General features: G+C 39.9%; 1 protein-coding gene across 4 annotated transcripts in view; it reads left to right on the forward strand.

Moving 5' to 3' along the window:
- rnf220a (ring finger protein 220a) overlaps window positions 1–19462 on the forward strand; it is a 479432-nt gene that overhangs the window by 411983 nt on the left and 47987 nt on the right. For all 4 annotated transcript variants that reach the window (XM_048539068.2, XM_048539069.2, XM_048539066.2 and 1 more), the window contains exons 9-12: window positions 5565–5661; window positions 6569–6655; window positions 9427–9482; window positions 11486–11567. In XM_048539068.2, the coding sequence (XP_048395025.1) occupies window positions 5565–5661; window positions 6569–6655; window positions 9427–9482; window positions 11486–11567 (322 nt within the window). The remainder of the gene's footprint in view (window positions 1–5564; window positions 5662–6568; window positions 6656–9426; window positions 9483–11485; window positions 11568–19462) is intronic.

A 19462-nucleotide genomic window follows, 5' to 3' on the forward strand; every position in this document is an offset into this window, starting at 1 on the left:
TGTAATATCAAGAAAGTGATAAAAACACTGAATGCAGCAAAAGCTATGAGCCCTGACAACGTTCTGGCAATAGTACTGAAGACTTATGCCCCAGAATATGCCGCTCCCCTAGTCATCTCTTCCAATACAGTTACAACATTGGCATCTAACTGACACTGGAAAATTGCCTAGGTATGTCTCGTACACAAAAAGCAGAGGACATTGCCCTGTCCAAGTTCAGCATGGCCAATTACTGCTGCATCAGTAAATGTTGTCAACAGTTATATCAAGCAGCACCTGCTCACTGATGTCCAGTTTAGGTTCAGCCAGGGCCGCTCAGCTCCTGTCTTCATTATAGCCTTGAAAGTGCTGAATTACAGAGGTGAGGAGAGAGTGATAGCCCTTGACATCAAGGCTACATTCAACCACCTGTGACATTAAATTGCCCTAGAAAAATGGATTGACTGGGAATCAGGGCAAACTATCCATAGGTTAACGTTATACCTGGCACATAGCAAGGTGGTTGTTGGAGATTGGACATCTCAGCAGAAGTTCCTCAGGATTTGTCCTGGGCCAATCCATCTTCAACTGGTTCATCAGTGACCTTCCCTCCATCATAAGGTCAGAAGTTCACAGACGATTGCAGTGTTAAGCAACATTTGTAATTCCTCAGATACTGAAGCATCCCATGTTCAAATGCAATAGCACCTCAGTGAGAGTGATTGTATCAGACACAAATTATAAGCAAAAAATCAAAAGGTCACACCAGTTGTGAGGATTAGTTTCCCTTTGATCTTTTACTTATAAATTCTGTGTCTGATACTACCTCTCTTGCTAATGCCTGAAGGTGGAGTAAGTCTCTGAAAGCTTGTGCTTTCAAATCAACCTGTTGGACTATACCCTGGTGTTGTGTGATTTCTGACCTTGTCCACTCCAGTCCGACACTGGCACCTCCACATCATGCAATAAGACCTCGACAGTACCCAGGCTTTGGCTGACTACTGGCAAATAGTTTTCAAGTCACACAAATGCCAGGCAGTGAGCATCATTGAATCCCTAACTATTAATATACCATGGGTTACCATAGACCAGAAACTCAACTGGACTTGCTACATAAATAGAGTGGGTACAAGAGCGGGTTAGAGGCTAGGAGCACTGTGGCATGCAACTCACCTCTGAACTCCCCAAAGCCTGTCCACCATCAACAAAGCAAAATTCAGGAGAGAATGGAATACTCCCCACATGCCTGGTTGAGTTCAGCTCCAACCGTTAAAAAGCTGGCCAGTCTGTTGTTAAGAGATAATGGGAACTGCAGATGCTGGAGATTCCAAGATAATAAAATGTGAGGCTGGATGAACACAGCAGGCCAAGCAGCATCTCAGGAGCACAAAAGCTGACGTTTCGGGCCTAGACCCTTCATCAGAGACGGGGATGGGGGGAGGGAACTGGAATAAATAGGGAGAGAGGGGGAGGCGGACCGAAGATGGAGAGTAAAGAAGATAGGTGGAGAGGGTGTAGGTGGGGAGGTAGGGAGGGGATAGGTCAGTCCAGGGAAGACGGACAGGTCAAGGAGGTGGGATGAGGTTAGTAGGTAGCTGGGGGTGCGGCTTGGGGTGGGAGGAAGGGATGGGTGAGAGGAAGAACCGGTTAGGGAGGCAGAGACAGGTTGGACTGGTTTTGGGATGCAGTGGGTGGGGGGGGAAGAGCTGGGCTGGTTGTGTGGTGCAGTGGGGGGAGGGGATGCACTGGGCTGGTTTAGGGATGCAGTAGGGGAAGGGGAGATGTTGAAACTAGTGAAGTCATTGATACCATTAGGCTGCAGGGTTCCCAGGCGGAATATGAGTTGCTGTTCCTGCAACCTTCGGGTGGCATCATTGTGGCACTGCAGGAGGCCCATGATGGACATGTCATCTAGAGAATGGGAGGGGGAGTGGAAATGGTTTGCAACTGGGAGGTGCAGTTGTTTGTTGCGAACTGAGCGGAGGTGTTCTGCAAAGTGGTCTCCAAGCCTCCGCTTGGTTTCCCCAATGTAGAGGAAGCCACACCGGGTACAGTGGATGCAGTATACCACATTGGCAGATGTGCAGGTGAACCTCTGCTTAATGTGGAATGTCATCTTGGGGCCTGGGATAGGGGTGAGGGAGGAGGTGTGGGGGCAAGTGTAGCATTTCCTGCGGTTACAGGGCAAGGTGCCGGGTGTGGTGGGGTTGGAGGGCAGTGTGGAGCGAACAAGGGAGTCACGGAGAGAGTGGTCTCTCTGGAAAGCAGACAGGGGTGGGGATGGAAAAATGTCTTGGGTGGTGGGGTCGGATTGTAAATGGCGAAAGTGTCGGAGGATGATGCGTTGTATCCGGAGGTTGGTAGGGTGGTGTGTGAGAACGAGGGGGATCCTCTTTGGGCGGTTGTGGCGGGGGCGGGGTGTGAGGGATGTGTTGCGGGAAATACGGGAGACGCGGTCAAGGGCGTTCTCGATCACTGTGGGGGGAAAGTTGCGGTCCTTGACGAACTTGGACATCTGGGATGTGCGGGAGTGGAATGTCTTATCGTGGGAGCAGATGCGGCGGAGGCGGAGGAATTGGGAATAGGGGATGGAATTTTTGCAGGAGGGTGGGTGGGAGGAGGTGTATTCTAGGTAGCTGTGGGAGTCGGTGGGCTTGAAATGGACATCAGTTACAAGCTGGTTGCCTGAGATGGAGACTGAGAGGTCCAGGAAGGTGAGGGATGTGCTGGAGATGGCCCAGGTGAACTGAAGGTTGGGGTGGAAGGTGTTGGTGAAGTGGATGAACTGTTTGAGCTCCTCTGGGGAGCAAGAGGCGGCGCCGATACAGTCATCAATGTACCGGAGGAGGAGGTGGGGTTTGGGGCCTGTGTAGGTGCGGAAGAGGGACTGTTCCACGTAACCTACAAAGAGGCAGGCATAGCTGGGGCCCATGCGGGTGCCCATGGCCACCCCCTTAGTCTGTAGGAAGTGGGAGGAGTCAAAAGAGAAGTTGTTGAGGGTGAGGACGATTTCAGCTAGGCGGATGAGAGTGTCGGTGGAGGGGGACTGGTCGGGCCTGCGGGATAGGAAGAAGCGGAGGGCCTTGAGGCCATCTGCATGCGGAATGCAGGTGTATAGGGACTGGACGTCCATGGTGAATATGAGGTGTTGGGGGCCAGGGAATTGGAAGTCCTGGAGGAGGTGGAGGGCGTGGGTGGTGTCACGGACGTAGGTGGGGAGTTCCTGGACCAAAGGGGAGAAAATGGAGTCCAGATAGGTGGAGATGAGTTCGGTGGGGCAGGAGCAGGCTGAGACGATGGGTCGACCAGGTCAGGCAGGTTTGTGGATTTTGGGAAGGAGATAGAAATCCTTCTGATGTTATCTTTTTACGGCATCCATGTATTTTGAGTTTGAAAGCAAATGACATCTTGTAGATATTGCTAAACGCACAGCTTGCATACATATAAATACGTACACTTTATAGGCCATTTGAGCAGCAAATGATGGGGGCTAACTGTATTTGACACACGCAACTTCTTACCTCCATGCCAGATAATTGCATTGTCAACTATTCAGCAAAGTGGCAGGTGACATCTCAGGCAATTGACTAGCTGAGTTGTTCGTGTTGGACTGTCAGCTGTTCAATCAATAGAGTTTACAGAAGACACCCTGATTGCATCTGTAACTAATTTAACTTTGAAACCCCTAACTCCCCTTTGCACAAAGTTGCAATTCTATTCAGGATGTGCACTGAGTGGCAGGTGGAAAAATCAATGACAGCTTTCTGCGGTCATGCAATCGTGGGTTTTTGCTCTGCATGGTTAACTAGCCGTCTTGACTTCAAATCAATGAACTGATCAATTGATTAAATTAACAGTGATTTTCCTTTGGGTTAGCAGTCAGGGCCTTACATTATTAGTTGTGTTGTCTTTTGGGGTAACTCACATTTATAAAATTTAAGGCTTATTAACAACTCAGCACTTAGAAATTCCACCTTCACCTCTCTTTCAACACTTAATGTTAATTAGTTGGGCAGCAGCCTTGGCCTTCTGGGATTTGGGATATATTTGACAGAACTGGATTGGGTTACTGCATCACAGGCCATTTGCTTCCTCTTTCAGCAGTTCAGAAGCTGGTTAAGCAGTCCTGATAGGTAGAGCATGATTGATGGGGAAGTTTGTCTCTGGTAGTGTCAGGAACTTATAGAGGTGTCAGTCAAGATCGGTGCCTGAATTGCTTGTCACATTCTGTGAAAGAATGTCGAAGAAACAAGGAACTGCTGCATTACTTTGTTTTTTTTCCACTAAATGACCCATGTCTTAGTTGCTTGCTATTTGTGGTGGTTGAAGGTTAAAAAGACAGCTTTAAATAGAGTGCATTTACAATGTCAGAAGTTAAATCTGCAAGAATTTATTCAGTTGGGCATCTAAACAAAAAGATTTGTTTTTGTTATGTCAGAGAGTTTAACATGGTAGCTCTTTTATGCTGAGATTGGTTGTCTGTAATTTGAAATTCAGGATGTGCTTATGTACAAATACTCAGCCTATGCATATCCATACCATATTTTTAAGACTTTTCAAAAATTTCCAAGCAAATTCAAGTTCCAAATTCGAATTCTCTGCATGGATGAGAATAATCCAGAAATTCAGTATTAACTGCGCATCAGTGAGAAGGACTGGACTCAGATCCAGATCAGTTCTGAAGAAGATGTAGTCTGGCAACGGTAGGCAGTGAAAACAAAATGACAAATTCTAATGTTTAATACTTGATACAACATGGCAGCACAGTCATCGACGATGGAAACAGACCTTTTGGTTCAAATTGTCCGTGCTGACCAAGTTTCCCAAAGTAACCTAGTCCCACTTGCCTGTGTTTGGCCCGTATCCTTTTAAACCTTTCCTATTTAGGTATTTATCCAAATGTCTTGTAAATGTTGTAACTGTACCTGCATCTACCATTTTTTTCTCTGGCAGTTCATTGCACATACAAACCTCTCTCTTTGTGAAAAAGTTGCCCCTTGGGTCCCTTTTCAGTTCTTTCTCCTCTCACTTTAAAAATAATGCCTCTAGTTTTGAACTCCATTACTCGAGGGAAAGACCTTTGCTTGTCACTTCATCTAAGCCTCTCATGATTTTAAGAACCTCTATAAGGTCACCCCTCCACTTCCTACACTCCAGTGAGAAAAAGTCCTAGCCTAATGTGCCTCTCCTTATTACTCAAACTCTCCAGTTCCTTGTAAATGTTTTCTGAACTTTCTCCAAATTAATAGTGCGAAGACAGTGACGCCATGAAGTGAACGCGTTGGTGTCAAGCCAGTGAATAGAGCAACACTGTACGATGAATAGATCAGTATCAAGCATCTCTTATTGTTCTTTACATTTTCATCTTAGCTTCTCGCACAGCAGTTCTTACATCGCTTCTCCATTTCAAATTTAGTTGGGCGCTGTTCCTAGTTACCTGTTTAAAAAAAGTCATGAAAATTATCTGGGTTGAAGATAAATAATATTCTTATTTCTCTTAAATTGTGAGGGAGAATGAGTTGTGCATGATGATATGATTAAAGGGTTTTTAATGAACAGTTCTTTAAATCTTCTTTTCAACATAGGATCTGGCTTTGTCACCTGCAGCAGTAAAGAGAACCATGACAGTGATGCAGATCTTGACGTGGATGGAGATGACACCCTGGAATATGGGAAACCACAGCATCCTTTTATTTTTTGATGAATAAGTGCATGATTTGATTCTTTTATTCTGTCAGCAGTGACTTTAGATAGCCTGCTTTTACTCATTTCATTTTTCCTGAAAAATCTATTTTAAGAAAATCCCTCATCCTTAAATAAGTAATATCTAATATTTTTGCTGATAAATCATCTTCACCTACATATTACCATACTTTCTAATACTTGGGTAGGGGCCCGCAAATACTCCTATCTGAGTGATATCTTTGTATCAGCACTACAGAGTATGACGACCAACTCGGGTTGAATTGTTGGTGGGTAATGGAAGCACCAGCATATTCAAGTAAATTATCTGTTGTAGCTCAAATTAAAATGACAGATTTGAAAATAATTTAATATTGAACTGAATTCGTGCTTTTCTAAGACACCATCAATCTTATCTTTGCTATTGTAGCCGTGACTGCGCTATTTATGTTATGATCATAATTCAGAAGGCATTGGTGCAAAATAAATTTCCCAGGAAGAGAACCAAATAAAATATCAGCTTGTCAAGGGTATTTCTGGAATACCAGAATGTTTTCTTACTAACATATTTTCTAATCAGCCAGTTCAGAAATGTTATTACACACCTTAGTAGCAGATAGTTCTTGACCCCAAGCATCCTGTCTGAAAAGAAGAGACATTACCACTACACCATGGGTTCCGTCCCAAGAGTTTTCCTTTTTTTATTATTTTTTAACCTATTTTTGTAATCAACCTGTTCAGAGATGTTATTACACATCTTTGGAGTAGGTGGGACTTGAACCCAGATCTCTTGGTCCAGAAGCAGCGACACTTCCACTGCACCACTAGAAGGCTACCAAGATGAAGTATCACAGACTTCAGCTGATTTTCTTTTGTTGCCTTGTTATGCCCTTAATTTGGCTAACAGATATACAGAGGCAGACATTATACCTTGCACCGGAGAAGAACCAGGCGAGGCCAAAGAGAGGGAAGCACTCCGGGGTGCTGTGCTAAAGTAAGTGTTCAACTTGTTTCTGTGTGATTTTTGTTCAGAAATACCAATTAAATTAAAAGGTATTCAGAATTCTTCCTGTTGGAAAGCACAGTCAAAATACTTGACCTTTTACTTCTGTGACATTATGCTTGATGGACAACAGAGGGGATGAGCAACATTTCTTGTGTCTGGGTTTGTATGAAATTAGTTTGGTGTAGTTTCAATCCAGTTCTTTGTTCAGGTGCTTGAAATCCACAAAAAGCCACTGCTATACTGTTATTCTTAGTCTGAAATTGCAGGAAGAATTAGTATGCGACTGGAAGTATCACATCTCTAAGTTTCTGCTCTGAGATTTGAGTTAAAAAAAAAGGTGTTACCTGTACAAGAGGGGATACATTTTACTGTGCAGAGGATATCTTTCATTTGTAACCTTTTCCTCTATGATTCTTGACTCATTTCAAATATTTTCTTTTTTTTATTATTGAACTATTGACTTACTCACCAGATTGCCAGTCATTCTAATGGTTTACTTAGTTCCATGATATAGAAAACGTATTTTGATTGTTACATTTGATGTGTGTAGAACAATCTCCAGGATGTACTTTTTATTGGTAGCTTGTATAGGGAGTCATCTGTATTTTCATCCCTTTCAATCTTTCGTGCCAATTCTTGTTAACTGTGGTAATCTGTCTGTTTACATTTTTGAGTTTATTAACTGAGCATAAGCAGTTTAAGCAGTCTAATTCCCTTGCTTCTAGTAATCATTCTATTTTTTGCAGTTATAACAATGAAGTCCTTCACAAGTAATTGCTTAGTAATCTGGAACATAAACATTCCTAAAAGGAAACAAGAAGTCAAAGCATTTCATCTTGAGCTCATCAGGACTATGATGCAAGAAACAGAATTGAAGAAAGGGACACAATTTATGCAGCATGAGAAGGTGCGGATTACTTGGGTCATCATTGGCACAAAAATACAGCAAGAACAGTTAAATGTAAATGTTAGTTTTCGTACCAGACAGGTAGACGCTGATTGGTCAGTGTGTTGCTATTAGAATACAGCAGAAGTTGGCAAGCTCTATGACCACTTCTTATTATCCCATTAAAAAAGAGAAATGTATGAATGAATTCCTTTTGCTTACATAAAACAGAGTCTTGTATATTCACGTGTAGCTTCTAGCATGTGCAAATGCATTGCACTGGAATCCTGTCTAGTGTTCTTAAATTGGTTTCTGGTGTAAATTTTGGCACAGACTGGATTATTTAATAAATAATTTTGAATAGCAGGGCCATGTGCATTGGAGTATGTTCTATTCTGAGACTTGCAACCACAGGCTGGTTGAGCGCAATTAGCATATTGCACTGGAAACCAATTCAAGATTTTCAGTCAAGCTCACAGTGTGATGCATCTGCATGTGACATATAATTGGGATCCAGGCAAAAGGGATTCATATGTACGTTGTACCTTTCTCATGGGAAAATAAGTAGACCTCAGGGGACTGCCAGTTTCTGCTGCAACATGCTGACTAGTCAGATTCTGTGCCTGGTCTGAGAATTATGATTGGTGGTTAACTGTTCTTGCTGCATTTCTATGCTACTGATGGCCCAACCAGTCAGTATCCTTGTCAGAACAATGACAAGACAGATTACAAGAAGGAGATAGATAGCTTAATGGCATGGTGTAGAGATAATAATCTCTCACTCAGTGTCAGCAAAATGAAGAAGCTGGTCATTGGCTTCCGGAAGCAGAGTGGAGGACAGATCCCTATCTGTATCAATGGTACTGAGGTGGAGGTGGTTGAGGGCTTCAAGCTCCTTGGAGTGAATATCACCAACGATCTATCCCATTCCATCCATGTTGACATGACGGTCAAGAAAGCAAAGAAACGCCTCTACTTCCTCAGAAGGCAGAGGAAACTTGGTATGTCCACAATGTCTCTTACCAATTTTTATCGAAGTACCATAGAAACCACCCTATTCGATTGCATCGCAGCTTCAGTTTGGCAACTGCTGTCCCCAAGACGGCAAGAAATTACAGAAAGTTGTGAATGCAGCCCAGTCTATCACAAAAACCAGCCTTTCTTCCGTTGACTACATCTACATTGCCTGTCTCCTTGGGAAAGCAGCTACCACAATCGAAGACCCCTTTAACCCTGGTTGTGCTGTGTTGCACTCTTTTCCATCAGGCAGAAGATACAAAAGTTTGAAAACACTGCAGCAGATTTTAAAAAAAGTCTTTCCTGCTGTTATCAGATTTATGAGCGGGCATCTCATATATTAGAGTTGATTATTCTCTGCACCTTCTCTGTAGCTGTGACACTATATTCTGCTTTCTGTTTTATTACTCTGATGTAGTTATGTAAGATATGATTTGTCTGGTTAGCATGCAATACAATACCTTTCACTGTACCTCGGTGCAAGTGACAATAATAAATCAAATGCCTTTGTTCAAGTCTTTGTGGCATAAGTGCATGATGAAAATTTTTGAGTTCTTGTCTCCTTTTTAGCAACATTTACACCCTTCATGAATGTAAAAACTACCATTTGAGTTGTATTTTTATTTTGTGAGAAGTGTATTAGTTCGTTATCTCTCCTTAACTTTGAAAAATCTCTAAACTGGCCAGTTGCACTACATTGAAACATTCACAGTCTTTATGTAGTACAAAATAATTATTTCATGTATGAATTTTGATTTCTTAGGTTCTTGATTGCAACTGTATTCTGCATTTGTAAGTATCAGACAGTGCTGTTAATAGGTGTGACACTAACCAGGATGTGTTATTACATTTGCAGCGGTGGAACCCCGAGCAACAGAATAACACCAGAGTTTTCCAAATGGGCAAGTGATGGTATGTAGTTCAATTTCAGTTGGATTTTTTTTACAGTGCAATATATATCCTTGTTAAACTATGAGTTATCAGAATAGGAGACTTAAGCTTTCTGATTTGTTGTAACATCCTTATGTTACTCTGTAAATTATTATGGGATAGTATTGGGTTGAAGTGATGGTTGAAGGGAGTGATTCTCTTTTACTGTGGATTGTGTATTAGGAGGGAAATAATGTAGCACTGAGGAAGAAAAACTTTTGCTCAGTAGCACATTTTTCTGTCTTTAGAAGATCCTAACATGGTCACTTGATTTTGGAAATTTTATGGCTCCATTTCCAGAAAGAGGATTTTTAAAATAAGTTAAATTTAAAAGAGATAGCAAGAACCGCAGATGCTGGAGTCAGAGTCAATACAATATGGGGCTGGAGGAACACAGCAGGTCAGGTAGCATCAGAGGAGCAGGAAAGTCGATGTTTCGGGTTGGCACCCTTCATCAGGACTCCATGTTGACTTTCCTGCTCCTCTGATGCTGCCTGACCATTTGTGTTCCTCCAGCTCTGCATTGTATTGAGTTAAATTTAAAAGTTGTGTTTCAAGGCAAGATGTGTTAATACCAGTTTAAGCAAAAGCACTTGGACAGTTATGTCTGGTCAGTAAGCTTGTAGCTATGGGAAAGAAGAAAAAAAGGAAATTAACAGCTTCAAAATAAATTGTTAAAGAAGGATCGTAAATATGGCTCATTAAGGTTGGGTGAAGTAAGGAACTAAGAAAGATGCACTGAATGAGACATGCTATACAAGAGAATTCTTAAACAATATCAAGAGAAGGAAAATTCAAAGAAAATTTCTTTGGGTATGTTATCGTGCAGAAGGATTGGAGTGCCTAATCCCCAGTTACAGGATTTACAGAAGAAGAGGGTGATAGCAATAGCACAGGAAACAGCTAGAAAACATGAAAGACTGGCTTGCCCAGTATTCCAACACAAGGTTATCCACTGTTGCTGTAATCGGCAAGTTTGGAATACCATATTGGCCTGTGCCCCTTGCCATGGCAGTTGCATGATGACTGAGAAAGTTAAAATGCTATTTTGAAGGAATTTGACACAGTTTCCGAAAGGCTCTTGAGTTCCTGATCTGTTGTCTTTTCTTAATTTTACTGCTTTTGTTCACGGTTGTCTGTCAAAGATTGGAGAGGCACCTAAGGGTATATACATAAAGCATGAATATCTAATATGGACTAGTAACGGTATACTTGTAGTGCCCTTAGGATTATGCTGTCGTAATCTAGTGTTAAGGGCAGGCATGCATTTAAAGGAATGAGTGATGCCTTTGAATCCAAGAGGGCGAGCAGAACTGGGAATTGTAACAATGCTTCACAGCAAAGAAATATTGTATACTGATCAGTCACTGTTATTTCTTGGGAAATGCAGAAGTTTTGAAGATGCAATGTAAATGAAATAATCCAGAGATGATCCACTTCCAACAGTTTTGGTTGAGTATATTTATCATGTAGCTGTCTCTTGACTCTGTGTCTTAAAATGTCAGTCTGGGTTCTTAAATGTTGAAATAGGTATTGAACCAGAAAGTTTTCTGACTTTGGTGAGAGTTCTATTATCTGAATCAAGTTAAAATTACAGTAAATTATTGCAGTCTAGAATGTTAATATTTTATTCATTTATAATATGCACCTGACGAGTTTTATTTGATGTTGTACATGTCAACCTTTTTCAATATGTTAATATTGGCGAGGAAGAAGCACATTGAGCAAAAAATGTTGTCTTTTGATTCCTCTGACAAGTAGAAATTCAGTCAGGGATATGTGCTGATGTTATTGGTTTTAAAGTATAAATGAAAATTATTTTTGGCTATTTTTAACTCTATTCTTATTGGAAGTACAACGCAGAAAACTATTGATAGAATAAATATGCTACCTCAAGTACACGGATGTGCAATTTTGAAAAATACAGATTTACTTTGAAGTAAGTGAATACCTTGGATCTATTTTTATATTTGATTTCTTTACAGAAATGCCCTCAACAAGTAATGGGGAAAGTGGTAAACTAGAGGCACAGACACAGAAGACTTGTAAAAACAGCGAGATTGAAAAGTAAGTGCTGGTGCTTTAATGGGATGAATCAAGACAGTTTCCGTCCTGATTGACTCTCAGAATAGAAGGATTGCATTTCCATTATCTGCAGCAACAGCTTCCAATTTGTTTAGTATCAATGCATTTTCAGGATAGAGTGCAGACATTGTATTGCAATTTTTTATAAATCTATTAAGTATGTGTTCAGTAGCAAGTAAGTAGAATAATGTTTGAGAGAGGTCATAACATTTTGCTGCAATTGTTTTTTTATAGAAATCCTGTAGGGCCATATTTTTTATGTATCCCAAATTTCTGCTGGAGAATGTTTTAAGCCTTTAGAGTTGTGCAGGTCTCATGCTTAAGATTAAAAACAAAGTAGGTAGTGAATAAGATCAATCTAGATTTTCTGCCTGTTGAAGGACTTACACAGCATATAATTTACTTATATGTCTTTTATTATTCTGTTTAACCTAGCATTTTCCAGGAGCAGCAGATAATCTTTTAGGGAAAAAAAATTACAAGAACATATTTTTGTGTTATTACATGATTTTTGATATGCGTGGTCCCAGCTATTTGACAACTTTCTCTGTAATTTTCATGTATAACTTTACAGTATATTCCTTATTTATTCTACTGTGTGGTATATCTCCTTAAGTTATTTTGGTGGATATGTGGCTTAATTTTCAGAAAACTTTGGCCTTTTCAGGAAAAAATATCTGATTGACTTCAGCAAAACTAAAGCAGCAGCGGTAAAGTTTATCCAGTTCACAAGCACTGCAGTAATCTTGTCTTTGGTTTTGTGCTGTGGTTAATTGCACACATCCATGGAAGAATTAGATCATAGAAGATCAGATCATAGAATACCTACAGTGTGGAAACAGGCCCGTCGGCCCACAAGTCCATATCAACCCTCAGAGCATCCCACCCAGACCCATCCCAGTATAACCCACCTGATGTACATATCCCTGAACACTGCAGGCAATTTAGCACAGTCATTCCACCCAGCCTGCACATCTTTGGACTGTAGGAGGAAACCAGAGCACCTGGAGGAAACACACGCTGACATGGGGAGAATGTGCAAACTCTACGCCTGAGAGTGGAATCGAACTCAGGTCCCTGATGCGGTGAGGCAGCAGTGCTAACCACTGAGCCACTGTGCCATGCCAAATGAGAGGGAGCCTTCTCTGTTTCAACTTTCTTTATCTGCATCTCTTTGTACCATCTGACCAAGCAGCTATTTATGTTAACTTTCTTCATATTGGTGTTGCTGCCACGTCAAGAGTTGACGCACAATCTGGATCAGTATTGCTTACGATTCAAGTAATTAATAGTTAGTCCCTTTACTGTTGATGCAAACCTTTTTGAAAGTCTTTTTTAGAAACATGACTACAAACAGTTACAGATTTTGGAAACATTTTGAGGAACTTATATATTTTCTTTCGTGCGTTGCTTCCAATACAAAGGTGTTCACACTGTGAAAGAATGAAAAGCACAGCATGGGAAGTTAGAAAATTTCTTGGTAACGTAATTATAACATTGCCTGATTTTCATTGGTGCAACTGATTATGGCCTAACTAACTGCTAGCTGTGAAAGAAGATTTTTTTTAGAAGACACAACATTAAGTGCGCAGTCTTCGGAGTGGAAAGGTAGGTTAGAGATAGGGTAATGTTTGGAAAGGAAAGATGGATTTGAACATCATGGGTTGATTGATCTCCAGTTCTGTAAACATCTATACATAGAGTGGACCTTTGGAGGAACGTTATTGTTTTGAAATGAAGAGAGTTGATGCCTCTTTGCTATTTGCAGCAATCTCAAGGATGAGGCAAAAGGGAGTAGTTGAAAATTGAGTGAAGGATTAGGCGAATGTTTTTGTGAAAGAGATGAATTATGCAGGGTAGGAAGGAGAAAATGGGAGGGAAATTTCACCTTGATCGAGGATAAAAAATACTGTACAGGAATTGGAGTTGAAATTGCCAAAGTCAAGAATTGCTCAGTGTGGAGGCAGTGAAGAAAGTTAAGTAAGATAGTTTAGGACACCTCATCAGATGGCAGTATGGTGTAACCTGTTTGCAAAATAATTTCCATTATAAACGTAGATGCAGCAATTTAAAGTCGAGAAAAGTTTCTAGTAGAATCTGAAGTTTTCTGAGTCACAATACATACTATTGTAATGTATTGAATAATCTCGCTTTCACAGAATTTGTAAGACTGGAAATATACATATCCTCTGACCTGTAAAATGCATTAGATGTTTCTGAAGCCATTATGTACACTTCTGCAAAATGTGTTGTCTTTGTACACTTTGTTGCAGAGCTGTATAAAAGTTAGCACATTTTACGACTGAGATAGTAGGAAATGCCGATGCTGGAGAATCTGAGATAACACGGTAGAAGCAGGATGAACACAGCAGGTGAAGCAGTATCAGAGGAGCAGGAAAGTTTGACATTTTGGGTCGACACCCTTCTTCAGAAATGAGGGAGGGTAAGGGGATTCTGAAATAAATAGGGAGACAGGGGAGACGGATAGCAGATGGATAAAGGAGAAGATAGGTTGAGAGAAGACAGACAGGTGACGACTGCACAGCTTGTAAACCTTGATAGCCTTGCAGAAAAGATTGTAACAGAGGTAATGAAAATCTGGTGATATATTTTTCTTTGATATTAAATGGATAAAATGGCATCTTGTATGCAGGTAGAATTTTAGAGACAAAACATTCATGTTATGATTGACAGTGCTTCCTAATGCACTTTATGTGATGGTACTACAAATTCTTTGTGAGAACAGATATGTAGCTAAATAGCCAGAATCAGTGGATCAATTATCAGGGCTTGCAATGTAAATAAATGCAATCATGTTTTATTATTGTAATCAGTCATTTCTAAAATGGAATGGATTTTCTTTATCTTTTTAAAGTACCTCGTTATTTTACCTTTCACTAGTATTACTGATGAGGATAATAATTGAGTATTACAATTTTAAAGTGTTTTCAAAATATTCCATCAGTTAATGCTTTTAATGCAAATATTTATGGACTGTTTAATTTCACTGTGGTTATTTTTTAAAAGTTAAATTGATATTTTGATGTAGAACTGCATTAATATTGATTGTTGTAATTGGTTTATGTTTTGTCCAACTCTGTAGTTTTAATTCATACTTTGTTCATTTACATCCACTCTGAGAGAAACAAAATGTGATTGCAGTCAAAATGTGGTTTCTGAAGAAGGGTCTAGGCCTGAAACGTCAGCCTTCCTGCTCCTCTGATGCTGCTTGGCCTGCTGTGGTTACAGTCAGATGGCTGGTTAGGGAGGGTGAATCTTAATTTTATCTCATACCGTATTGTATATTGTTGGCTTGTGCTGGTTTAAAGACTGTTCATTTATATATATGGGAAGTGTCAGTTGGTAAGAGTTGGAAATGGGGATGCAGTCAAATGATCATGCGACGAGGGCATGAGGGATAAAAGAGAGTTCAAATTGTTGCTCCAGCCAGGTGGCTGACAGAAGTTACAGGGATACTTAGACCTAAGAAGTCATGAATAGCCACAATTTCTGTCAAGTTATTGGAGGTGGACTAGGTGTTTACAAAACTATTATAACTGGAAATCTTAAAAGAAACTTGCATATTCATTGGAAATAGATCATGTTTTTTGCAGGACTGCTTTTTAAACAACTTTAGTTCTTGGCTTGCTATTTTCCCAGTTTTCCTTATTCTTTCTTTTTTAAAGTAATTGACTATCCAGTTGTCCCAGACAGGAATTGAGTGTTTTCTTTAAAAAATTTAAAGAAACTGAAATCAGGTAATGTATTCTGAAAGGTATTTGGCAAGCTCGCTGTGAATAGCTTGGTAAGCTAAACATCCTCACCCTGGCGTATTGAACAGTTCTCATATTGTTTTTGCCTCTATTTTTGATCTTGCAATGTGAAAAAGACTAATTCAAACTAAAAACTAGATTTGGGACTGGAATATTGTACACTTGAAAACTATAATGAAGAAAAGTTTAGGAAATCACTCATATATGTAGTGCATATGCCTGAAATATTCTTTCTTTTTTAGTAATATACACACTTCTAATTCCCACAGATTGTATACAAATCTCTGTGGAAAAGGGATGGGCATTCCCCAAGCTTCAGGAAGTGAGCTGAGGATGCAGAGGTTAATTGATCTTAAGATTGTTTTCCACTGATTCTAGGTGGAAGAAAAGTGTCTTTGCTCAATCTCCCCCTTTGAATTTTCCAGCTGAAATTGTTTCTTTTTTTTAATAAGTTAATTATAAGTCTGTCCATTACATAAATTCTGTAGTATAGTGAATATGCGCACTAATCCATTCTCTCACAAGCTTGTCTGTTTCTTACCCCTATCCATAAATCATTTGTCTGTATAATTATATTCATTTAACAGTAATTTATACTTAAAGGGGATTTCCATTGTGAGATTCATAATGTATGAGTGGCCCGTGGCACATTGTGCTGGTGGAATTTTATTTATTTTCAGGAAAATATATAAATTAAGTGCATAATCTTTTCAGCTTTGGACTTGCTGTACTTTGATGCAAAATCAGATAATAATTAAAGCAATAGTGAGTATAATCTATATGTTGGTAGAAAGGGCAATCTGTGGAACACATCACTTGTAACAAGAATTTACATGTGCAAGTTTTTTTTAAGTTAACCAGAGTAAACACAATAGATTCTTGCCATTTCTACTCACAGAGCAGAAACATTAATCAGAAACATCAAGTAGAATCAACTGTATCATTAATATGAACAGGATCTGTCAGGCTTTGATATGAGTCAACTAAAACACGAGCATTCCTTACTTCGAGTAATGCTTTCAGGGAAATCTTGGAAAATATAGCCTGATTGTATCAACAGTGGCAGCTCTTCCTCTACATCTTTTCATCTCCTTTCTCACCATTGCCCCCCTACGATCCACCCCACAATTATTCTATTCTGTGAATTTATAGATGGGCAGTTCTGTTAAATACTTTGTCACAGTCTACAGAAGTTTAGACTGACTGATAGCATTGGGCTGGTTCGGATGCCCTAAATTAATATTAAGGGTCATATTTTTGGAGGCCCTGGCCCTGGGACTAGTGGTCTCTGACTTGGGGGGAGAAATAAAGGGTGATGATGTATGCCTAATGTGGCAGCAAGAGGCCTTCAGTCGAGATTGATTCATCCTGGGCCAACACAGACACTCTGCAAACTGGGAGACTACTGCTGGCATGATGTATGACACTAAGTGTTTTAGCAAGTCGAGGCATGAATCATTCAAGATGCTGCGTGTCAGAGTTAAAGCAAACAGTTGCTGGCGCTTGAATTCCTATTGGAGTCAGTTGCATTATGAGGAGTGTATGAAACAGACATGACGTATGAATGTTTATTTAATAATTCTCTAATATTTCCAGTGTGGCTAAGACTTGTCCAGCGGGGAGTTATAAATCAGGAATAGGAGGCCATTAATCAGGGGGAATAAAATGGAGCGACACGCTTGCAGCTGCTACGAATGCAGGGGTTTTAATATTCATCTCCCAGCCCTCCATGAGACTGACTTATCTACCCTAGCAAAACAAATCGAACCTACAATGCCGCCAATCTGACTGTTGCCAAATTTCAAGCTTCTTTGAAACAAAAGAAGACAGTTCCGCATAGCTGTGATAATTGAAACTATCTTCCGATTCATACACACTGACATAGGCTCTGAGACAGTTGTGTACTTACTAACACCTGTTAGGATTTGTTGCTGTTACTAAATGTAGGGAGGGGTCATTCAATATCTATTCTTTTGATTTCATTTCCTTCTGTTACTTCTAACTTATAAATGGCATAAATTATGGAAGAAACAAATTACTATTGCGTTCCTGTGGAAATATTTATATGTCACGTCTTTTTATTGTTAACTGCAATATTTGCACTGCTTATTTTTAATTGAACTTATAAAGAAGTAAGTTTTTTGCATGATGGAAGAGAAAGCAGTCCTGGGTTACTGATCTCGCATGTGAAGAAACTGGAGTTGTGTACTGGAGTTTTTAGTCAATTTTAAGTCGTCTTGAAAGTTTATTTTTTATTGAGCACCAGTTGTAAGACATTATTTGAAATTTGTTTTTCAGTTTTATCAAACTTCACTGGGAATTTGTTTCATTTGAGATTGCAACGTGATATTCACTACTTGGCGTTTCATTTTATCGTATGTCATTGTCAATTTTATGTTTAATATTAATTTCTTTGTGTTAGCTTTTAGAGGAGTCCGTTTTTTTGTTATCCCAACCAAAAAAAATTGTCGAAATTGTAAATATTTTTGGTTCCTGAACTCCTAGCACTAATAATTAAGTACTTAAATGTGTACTTGCAATGCTAAGGTGTATAACATTATAGGTCAAGTGCTGAAAAAGGGATTAGAATATTTAAGTATGGATGTGATGGTCCAAAGTGCATTTTTCTATGACTCTCTATATATCTATAACATATATATGTGTATTAATTCCCTACTTTGTATTTCACATCCACTATGCATCTTGTGTGTCATCATATCTAACGTAGTCTCTTCTGGAATTATTGTGTTCCATGTCATCCTTCAAGTCTCTTCCTTCCTCCCTCCCTGCCTCCCTCCAGGCCTTTCCTGGAACATTGTCTAAGAGGCAGGTAGATGACCATCTTTTAGCCTCAACCAATGTCAATATATGAAATGTTGTGATTTATAATGAAAATAATACATTCCAAATATCAAGATGAGATGGCATTTCTGCCTTCAGGCAAGAATGCAAAATTTATAATGGCATATTATACATATTTAATGTGATTTAACCAGCAAATTGTTTCATAGAATGATCTGTTACTTACCATATTTTAATGGCATTTTCAAAACTAATTTTGAAGTTTAGGAAGTAGGCAATGAAGGCAAGATACCATTGAAGATATGAAATGACTGTCACACAATGATTCTATTTCACTCCATTTAAATTTTAAATAATGCCCAGTTTCAAACATTATTAAATGTGTTGGTTCTGCTGTCACCAACCCACAATAGTTTATTTTTAAATATGCATTCAAGGAATGTAAGTTCCAGTAGCAAAGCCAGTATTCATTGCCCAGCCCTGTAGAGGGCAGTAATGAGACGACAAGGTGTGTTGGTGGATGAACACAGCAGGCCAAGCAGCATTGTTTTCGTTGATGTTTGGGTGGAGGGGGACAAAGGTGAGCCCTTTACTAAGGACTGACCATTCGCCCTCAGTGAGGGGGTGGTCTGGGGGAATGGTGAAGACCCGGCAGGGCTGGGTACTATTGTCTCCTTTTTCATTGACGTTTGGGTGGAGGGGGGCTTTCTGAAGAAGGGCCTAGACCTAAAACGTCAGCTTTCCTGCTCCTCTGATGCTGCTTGGCCTGTTGTGTTCATCCACCTGTACACTTTGTTGTCTCTGACGGCAGTAACGAGCTGCCTTCTGAACTGCTGCAGTCTCTGTAGTATAGGTAGTCACTGTTAAGAGAGTGTCAGGATTTTGGCCCAGCAACAGAAAAGGAGTGACATTGTAGTTCCAAGTCTGGATGTTGTGTGACTCGAAGAGGAACTTTCAGGTGCTGCCCTTGCTCTTTCAGCTGGTAGTCACCATGGGTTTAGAATGGACTTCTGAAGAAACCTTGCCAGGTTGTTTTAGTGCATCTTATAGAAGTTACACAGTGCTGCCACTGTCAATCTGTAGGAGATAATGAATGTTTATAGTGGTGGGATGAGAACAGAATAGAATTTTATTGTCATGCATACTTTTACATGAAAAATGCAGTGAGAAATTCTATCAGTTGCCCCACCATGAGCCCTGTATTAATGACAGAACTCTACATAGTAATTTTAAAAAAGTAAAATTAAGACAAAGTTCATCACAGTTCAGTCAACAGCTCCTGGGCTCAAGGAAAGCAAGTCA

Source organism: Stegostoma tigrinum, chromosome 8 (assembly GCF_030684315.1).
Source record: "Stegostoma tigrinum isolate sSteTig4 chromosome 8, sSteTig4.hap1, whole genome shotgun sequence".
Classification (NCBI taxonomy): Eukaryota; Metazoa; Chordata; class Chondrichthyes; order Orectolobiformes; family Stegostomatidae; genus Stegostoma; species Stegostoma tigrinum.